General features: G+C 50.0%; 1 protein-coding gene across 1 annotated transcript in view; it reads right to left on the bottom strand.

The window, feature by feature from the left end:
• Positions 1-584: 584 nt before the first annotated feature.
• ncanb (neurocan b) overlaps positions 585-8,650 on the bottom strand; it is a 167,750-nt gene continuing 159,684 nt past the window's right edge. The window contains exons 14-16 of the mRNA XM_031786172.1: positions 7,487-7,631; positions 1,963-2,145; positions 585-999 (exon numbers count right to left, since the gene is read on the bottom strand). Of these exons, the coding sequence (XP_031642032.1) occupies positions 827-999; positions 1,963-2,145; positions 7,487-7,631 (501 nt within the window). The 3' untranslated portion in view covers positions 585-826. The remainder of the gene's footprint in view (positions 1,000-1,962; positions 2,146-7,486; positions 7,632-8,650) is intronic.

Below are 8,650 nucleotides of genomic sequence, written 5' to 3'. Positions count from 1 at the left end.
TCTGATGTTGTCACTATTTACAGTTTGTACTAAACCTCCTCCACGATCGTTAATGTAAAAATAGAAGGAAACAAAAGAAACCTCTTAAGATTTGAACAGGTGAGCAAAGCCCCATATCCTGGGTCCTCGTTGACTTGATAAAAGTAGGCCGGGAGGGAGGGGGGGAGGGAGGGAGGGGGGGAGGGAGGGAGGGAGAGAGAGAGAGAGAGAGAGGGAGGGAGGGAGGGAGGGAGGGAGGGAGGGAGGGAGAGAGAGAGAGAGAGAGAGAGAGAGAGAGAGAGAGGGAGGGAGGGAGGGAGGGAGGGAGGGAGGGAGGGAGGGAGGGAGGGAGGGAGGGAGGGAGGGAGGGAGGGAGGAAGGGAGCGAGGGGGGGGAGGGAGGGAGAGGGGGAGGGAGGGAGGGAGGGAGGAGGGGGAGGGAGGGGGAGGGAGGGAGGGAGGAGGGGGAGGGAGGGGGAGGGGGGGGGGGAGGAGGGGGATGGAGGGAGGGAGGGAGGGAGGGAGGGAGGGAGGGAGGGAGGGAGGGAGGGAGGGAGGGAGGGAGAGAGAGAGAGAGAGAGAGAGAGAGAGAGAGAGAGAGGGAGGGGAGGGGAGGGGAGGGAGGGAGACAGACAGACAGAAAAGAAAAGCAGTGAAAGTAAAGAAGAGTACAAAGAGATTGTTATTGTCTCAGTGAGGCCTAGCAGTCGGCTGTCAGGCCTCAGAGTTGAGTATGATACAGGCTGGCTCTGGGAGCCAGGTTGTGGGGTCAGGAACAGGGCAGGAGAGGGGGGTAGAGGAGGGAGACTGGGCAGCGAGGCGAGGTTCGGGCAGTGGACGTTTTTGGTTCAGATGTGGGCATGAGCATTCCCCTGCCCATGCCCGTGCCCATGCCTGTGGCCCTGATCCCCTCCGTGGTGCCCCCCCTCTCCGTGTCCATGGCCGTGCTTCTTGTGCTTTCTGCGCTCCCGTCGGCCGTTGTGATGGTCATGGTGTCGCCTGTAGCGCTGTGCTCCCCGGGCTGGAGAGAGACACAAGGGAGTGAAAGAGTGTGAGAGGGGATGAGTCAGGAGAAAGAGACCGGATGGGAGGGAGTAGAGGGGGGGAGTGACAGGTAAAGTGGAGTGAGAGAGGGATATGAGATGTGAGAGGAGGGGGGTGACAGGTCAACACCACAGACATACAGCTCTCAACATCAGCCCCTCTGCCTAACGTGTCTTGTCCACTCAACTTCATATTACTAGCTCTCTACATGTATTAGCATAGGACTGTCCTCCCACTCACGTCCTGAGTGAGCCGCTTCCTTCCTGTGTTGTGTTGCCAAATTGGATCCATTGGCCCTGGGTTAGGTTTGCCAACAGAAGGTCTACCTTGCCATGATAATAATGACTAACAAACGACTCTAGCAGGAAAACAACATTACACTCGAAATGCACCAAATACGAAATAAGGCTCCATATTTTCTCTCCAGTTCAAACAGCAGCAATTCATTATTTGTCAGTACGAGACGAAAGGGGAAATGGGAAATAGTTGTTTGCTCATAACTTCTTAAAAAGGGCAAACATTGATACAATCCTACAATATGAATGATTCTGCTGTCATAAAGAAAGATGGATGTTTCCGTCGTTCGGCAGAGCGAGTTTTACTCCTCATGGGAGGATAGTAAAATGAAATGTTTCTTCTCTGCGTTTCTGGCATTCCTCCAAACCCCTGGCTGTCAATCACACTTTGGAGTGATACACTATCTCAACAGAACAAGGGCTATAACTTAGTTTTATCTACACTCAAATTACATTACCATGGTCACACAACCTCTATCTGAATGAAAAGTTTGTCAAATTCCAGAACATGCTACAACTTCTATGGAGATTCTTGTATTCCTACTGAGTTCAGTCTCATTTGAAGGTTCCATTCCTCCACTGTATTTTATCATTTATCCCATAGAGATAAAACTCCAAGCCCTTTAACAGTCTTGGTCACTCACTCATAGTGCAGATGATTTTCGGCCGCTCCCATTTGCCGTTGGCACGACACTTGGCCGTGGGGACGTGGCGTTGAAGAAACCCGTCGGCACACTGGTAACGCACCACTGAGTGGATGTCATAGTGGGACCGCTTACGACCAATCAGAAAGGCGTTCTTCACGGTGGGAGGGTTGACACACAGCACTGCCCAATGGAGAAAGAGAGTGAGAAATGGAAAGCCAGCAATGGAGAAGTGGTACATTATAACAACGTGGTCCTAACATGTATATCACCATTCACAGTCATCAGTCGTCACCCAGTCTTTCCCCTTGTCCCTGAACAAGAGACAGTTGAAGAGCCCTGTTTTAAAGAACATTCCCCCTCCACTCTTCAAAACTGTTGACGGCACACAACACACACATATCTAAAGTTCAAAGGAAACTAAAGAGATGAGTCATGTGTGTGTGTGTGTGCTAGTCTGTGTGGGCTGTTGTTATCTCCTAGAGCGTTGTGTTGATGTGAGGAGGGAGGACAGACAGACAGACAAGCAAAGTGGTTGAGACACCAGACAGACCCTACAGGGCTCTTAGCCCAGTGAGACATCCCACTGACTCACTGACCTTTCAGCTCTGGCTGTTGCCCATAGGCACAGATCTAGGATCAGCTTCCCCTCCACCAAACCTTATCTTCACTATCTGAGAGGAAAACACCAAACTGACTTTAGATCAGTGTCCCGGGTAACTTTATCCGACCCCGACCTTTCAGAAGGGATTGGGCCCTCAGGGGCCACAGTGTGTGACAGGTGTCAGGAATGCACCCATGCTTACTGCTCATTGGCAGGATTAGAGGGGAGGGCGAATGAGAGATGAGGGATGAGGAGGGGTGACTGGGGTGACGGTGCAGTTCCTCTGTCGTTCCCCTAGATGGCAACCCTGCGGTTGAAACCTAAAGCCCTCAGTGAGTTTCCAACCCCTAAACAGTCACCAACCCAGCTGTAGACTAAGTGGAAGTGCTTCTTTCCCTTCCTTGAAGTAATCGACGACCTCTCATCTGGAACATGGTGGAGATGAGGTGTCCCTTACATAGCCAACACTAATGCAGAACAACCAGATCAGAGCCAACTCCAAGGAGTAGAGGAAGGGAGGGAAGGATGTATTGTCCAGCTATCCACACAGTATAGCTGTGACTGCAGTATGGGCCCAGTGGGAGGTCTGGCCTTCTAAAAGTAGGAATTCAGCTTAACACCAGTCTGTAAAGGCTGCAGTACAGAGCACTACGGCCAGGGGCTGCAGTACAGAGCACTAAGGCCAGGGGCTGCAGTACAGAGCACTACGGCCAGGGGCTGCAGTACAGAGCACTAAGGCCAGGGGCTGCAGTACAGAGCACTAAGGCCAGGGGCTGCAGTACAGAGCACTAAGGCCAGGGGCTGCAGTACAGAGCACTACGGCCAGGGGCTGCAGTACAGAGTACTAAGGCCAGGGGCTGCAGTACAGAGCACTAAGGCCTGGGGCTGCAGTACAGAGCACTAAGGACAGGGGCTGCAGTACAGAGCACTAAGGCCCTACTGCAGTACAGAGCACTAAGGCCAGGGGCTGCAGTACAGAGCACTAAGGCCCTACTGCAGTACAGAGCACTAAGGCCCTACTGCAGTACAGAGCACTAAGGTCCTACTGCAGTACAGAGCACTAAGGCTCTACTGCAGTACAGAGCACTAAGGCCCTACTGCAGTACAGAGCACTAAGGCCCTACTGCAGTACAGAGCACAAAGGCCATGGGCTGCAGTACAGAGCACTACGGCCCTACTGCAGTACAGAGTACTAAGGACAGGGGCTGCAGTACAGAGCACTACGGCCCTACTGCAGTACAGAGTACTAAGGACAGGGGCTGCAGTACAGAGCACTAAGGCCAGGGGCAGCAGTACAGAGTACTAAGGACAGGGGCTGCAGTACAGAAGTGTGATTAAAAGGCAGGCTACAAGAACCATATACTGTTCACACCATAATACCATCAATTCTACGTAATTCCCTGTAGGCTATTACCTAACTAGGATATTATTATTAAACAACATAATAACTCTTAGCCATATCAGATTACCCCACTTTTAATAGCGCAAAAAAAATCTTTAAATTGTGCTAACAGGTTTTGTTTAGACTGCCAGTACAGTGATTGCAGTAACATCTCACACCTCGTACTCAGACAACCAGAAAAGCACAGTTTTCACTCCCTGTGTTTAGTGTGCAGTAACAGACTAGGACGGACATTACTGACACTAGTTTGCAGCTGTGGCAACAGATCAATAGTCACAGGACCAGGCATGGCACTCAATAACACCACCCAGATCTTACTGACTGGGGCTGGGCTGGGGATGCCTGGCAGGCACGCAGGACTGTGTGTGCGTGTGTGTCAGGCTGATTTAGTTTCCTTTTGAAAGCTGGAGACAGTTGAAGCCTGGATCCATCCAGCACTCGCCGAGCCCGGTGGGCTACATCTTTACAATCAGAGTCTAACATGTCTCAGCAGATTAGACAGGGGTGAGCTGGGTATGTCCACACACACTCCAATCTTAGCCAATGTATTGACCAGCTACAGTCACAGAAGGCATGCAGGCAGCAGAGTTGTGGGGAACTGTGTGTGATAGTGTGTGTCCTGGGTGGGTGTCAGGGCGAGATGCTTCTCTGTCCCCAGAAGAAAGGTGCCGGAGAAAATGTGCACTTGGTAGAAGGCAGGTAGAGACACCGCCCTGAAGGACCAGTGTACTCTGTTCTGGACTTGGGCTGTGTGTCTATTAGACAATATTTGGAACTGTATATGAATAAGTATGTGAATATTTGATAATATTCTGTTTATATACGTGTGTGTGCGTGTGCGTGCGTGTGTGTGAGAGCGAGATGACTTCGCCACAACCCATCCTCCTAATCAGGGTGGCTCACACCTGCCTGTTCTGTGCTCTTCCCCATGGCATTATGGGTAACACTAATCACCCAGATGACGTTTGTCACTGATTGGATACTGCCTCTCTCTCAGAGGGACAGGCCTGAGTGTTAGCCACACGGCAGTAATCAGCCAACCATGCCATATGGCCCCTGATGAGCAGACCCAAGAGAACAACAGCACGACAGAGTAGAACAGGCGGTAATGTAGGCTTGAAGATGGAATGCTGCCACTGACTGATTGACTGAAGGTCAGCTTCCCGATTCGAGTTATTAAGTTAGACCTGTGACAGTGTGTCACCAGCAATGGGTTGCACCTCTGTGATGAGACAAATAACATACAGTGGAAAGTTGATCCGACTCGAGAGCAGTGACACCACACTTTAGTGTGGCATGAGGGACTTATCTAACTCTGTGGCATGAGGGACTTATCTAACTCTATGGCATGAGGGATTTATCTAACTCTATGGCATGAGGGACTTATCTAACTCTGTGGCATGAGGGACTTATCTAACTCCGTGGCATGAGGGACTTATCTAACTCCGTGGCATGAGGGACTTATCTAACTCTGTGGCATGAGGGACTTATCTAACTCTGTGGCATGAGGGACTTATCTAACTCTGTGGCATGAGGGACTTATCTAACTCGATAGCATGAGGGACTTATCTAATTCTGTGGCACGAGGGACTTATCTAACTCTATGGCATGAGGGACTTATCTAACTCTGTGGCATGGGGGACTTATCTAACTCTGTGGCATGAGGGACTTATCTAACTCTGTGGCATGGGGGACTTATCTAACTCTACTGCATGAGGAACTTATCTAACTCTATGGCATGAGGGACTTATCTAACTCTATGGCATGAGGGACTTATCTAACTCTGTGGCATGAGGGACTTATCTAACTCTGTGGCATGAGGGACTTATCTAACTCTATGGCATGAGGGACTTATCTAACTCTGGGGCATGGGGGACTTATCTAACTCTGTGGCATGAGGGACTTATCTAACTCTGTGGCACGAGGGACTTATCTAACTCTGTGGCACGAGGGACTTATCTAACTCTATGGCATGAGGGACTTATCTAACTCTATGGCATGAGGGACTTATCTAACTCTATGGCATGAGGGACTTATCTAACTCTATGGCATGAGGGACTAATCTAACTCTATGGCATGAGGGACTAATCTAACTCTATGGCATGAGGGACTAATCTAACTCTGTGGCACGAGGGACTTATCTAACTCTATGGCATGAGGGACTAATCTAACTCTATGGCATGAGGGACTAATCTAACTCTATGGCATGAGGGACTAATCTAACTCTGTGGCACGAGGGACTTATCTAACTCTGTGGCATGAGGGACTTATCTAACTCTATGGCATGAGGGACTTATCTAACTCTGTGGCACGGGGGACTTATCTAACTCTGTGGCATGAGGGACTTATCTAACTCTGTGGCACGAGGGACTTATCTAACTCTGTGGCATGAGGGACTTATCTAACTTTATGGCATGAGGGACTTATCTAACTCTGTGGCATGAGGGACTTATCTAACTTTGTGGTATGAGGGACTTATCTAACTCTGTGGTATGAGGGACTTATCTAACTCTGTGGCATGAGGGACTTATCTAACTCTGTGGCATGAGGGACTTATCTAACTCTGTGGCATGAGGGACTTATCTAACTCTGTGGCATGAGGGACTTATCTAACTCTGTGGCATGAGGGACTTATCTAACTCTGTGGCACGAGGGACTTATCTAACTCTGTGGCACGAGGGACTTATCTAACTCTGTGGCACGAGGGACTTATCTAACTCTGTGGCACGAGGAACTTAACTAACTGTTAAGTTTTATAACTCTAATTCTGGTGACCATTCAGATTAACTAAATAATGTTTCTAGCCTGAGGCCAGTTGAAATCGGTACCCAAGAGGATCTAGCAGTGACCCGATCCTCCATTTCCTTAAACACAGCTCTGGAGTCTGGCCAGTCGTCTCAATAAACCTACAAACATCTACCTGGCTGGCTATTAATACCCTGTCTCTCTGTCTGCCCCAAATGCAATTGAAGACCGTCTGCTCTAATAAGCCCACAGAGGAGCATGTTAGGATGCGCACTTCTCTGGCATCTCACAGCACCATGACAGAGCAGATCCACAGAAGCCTGGTCATGTTACACAGACACTTTACTAGTCAGCCCCAAAACTTTGTGTGAAACTCTTCCAACAATGTTTCATACAAAGGAGGATCATTTTTATGTGGATTAAATGTTCTGAAGAAGTCTCATCCCTTGATCTGACAGTAAGGCCATCTCTGTAAGGAGCTGCCTTAGGTGTGAAAGCATAGCTACAAGTGAGCTGACTGTGCTTGGAGGTGAGCTGTAATGATCAGTGTTAGCCTGTGGTCCAGACTGACTGATTGAAGAGGCCTATGACAGAATACTTATAAGTATCTTTTAAAGTATTTAAAGCACAGCGGAAGCATAATATCACCTCCTCTTCAACGTTTTCATTCTCTCACCCACTTACTTTTCCTCCACTCGCTATCCCTTTCAAACTCTCAGTCCCTCTCGCCCCCTCTCTCTCTCTACAACCCCTCGCCTCTTTCTCCCTCTCACCTGTTCCCTTCTTGCAGACGTAGGGCAGGTTGTAGTTGCAGGGCACATCGTTCCACTTGCCGTTCTCGTGGGCGATCATCACCACACAGTCCTCTCCACCCGCAAAGAAGTTGTCCGGCTGGTTCTCCCGCCAGTTCTCATATTGCTGCACAGTACAGCGAGTCACAGACACAGACAGTCACACAACACAGACCGTCACACAACACAGGCAGTCACACAACACAGGCAGTCACACAACACAGACAGTCACACAACACAGACAGTCACACAACACAGGCAGTCACACAACACAGGCAGAAGGAAAAAAGAAAGTGATAGATACTGTAGACTGTTTCACTGTTCCCTTTTACTGAACAAGAAGCTGATGTGTCTCAACACAGGTCTTTCTCCAGCGGTATGGACTGACAGCTCTTAAACAACAACAGGCACAGAGGAGATGCCTCTATGAAGATGTAAGTAGCGTAGGAAGAAAAGTGGTTCAGTGAGCGAGGCTGTACATATACACAGTTAACGACACATTCACTCAATCAACTTCCCACCTGACCTTTAGCTAGCACCTACATCCTCCCTAGGGACCTCTGCTATGAGAGAAATGCACTCTTCAATAGCAGGCGGTGTCACTGTGGTTATTGTCCTTCTGAAGGATGTTGCTGATAATAAAGACTACACAAGATTAAACGAGTGATCTCTCTCTGCCTCTCCCTCTGTCTCTGCCTCTCTCTCTGCCTCTCTCTCTGCCTCTCCCTCTGTCTCTGTCTCTCCCTCTGTCTCTCCCTCTCTCTCTGCCTCTCCCTCTGTCTCTCCCTCTGCCTCGCCCTCTGTCTCTCCCTCTCTCTCTGCCTCTCCCTCTGTCTCTGCCTCTCTCTCTGCCTCTCCCTCTGTCTCTGTCTCGCCCTCTGTCTCTCCCTCTCTCTCTGCCTCTCCCTCTGTCTCTCCCTCTGCCTCTCCCTCTGCCTCTCCCTGTCTCTGCCTCTCCCTCTGTCTCTGCCTCGCCCTCTGTCTCTCCCTCTCTCTCTGCCTCTCCCTCTCTCTTTGCCTCTCACTCTGTCTCTGCCTCTCCCTCTGTCTCTGTCTCTGCCTCTCTCTCTGCCTCTCCCTGTCTCTGCCTCTCCCTCAGTCTCTCCCTCTGCCTCTCCCTCTGTCTCTGCCTCTGTCTCTGCCTCT

The sequence above is a fragment of the Oncorhynchus kisutch genome, linkage group LG13 (genome assembly GCF_002021735.2).
Source record: "Oncorhynchus kisutch isolate 150728-3 linkage group LG13, Okis_V2, whole genome shotgun sequence".
Taxonomy (NCBI): Eukaryota; Metazoa; Chordata; class Actinopteri; order Salmoniformes; family Salmonidae; genus Oncorhynchus; species Oncorhynchus kisutch.
Note: the sequence above shows the minus strand (reverse complement) of the source record. Positions and strands in the feature narration are given on the sequence as shown.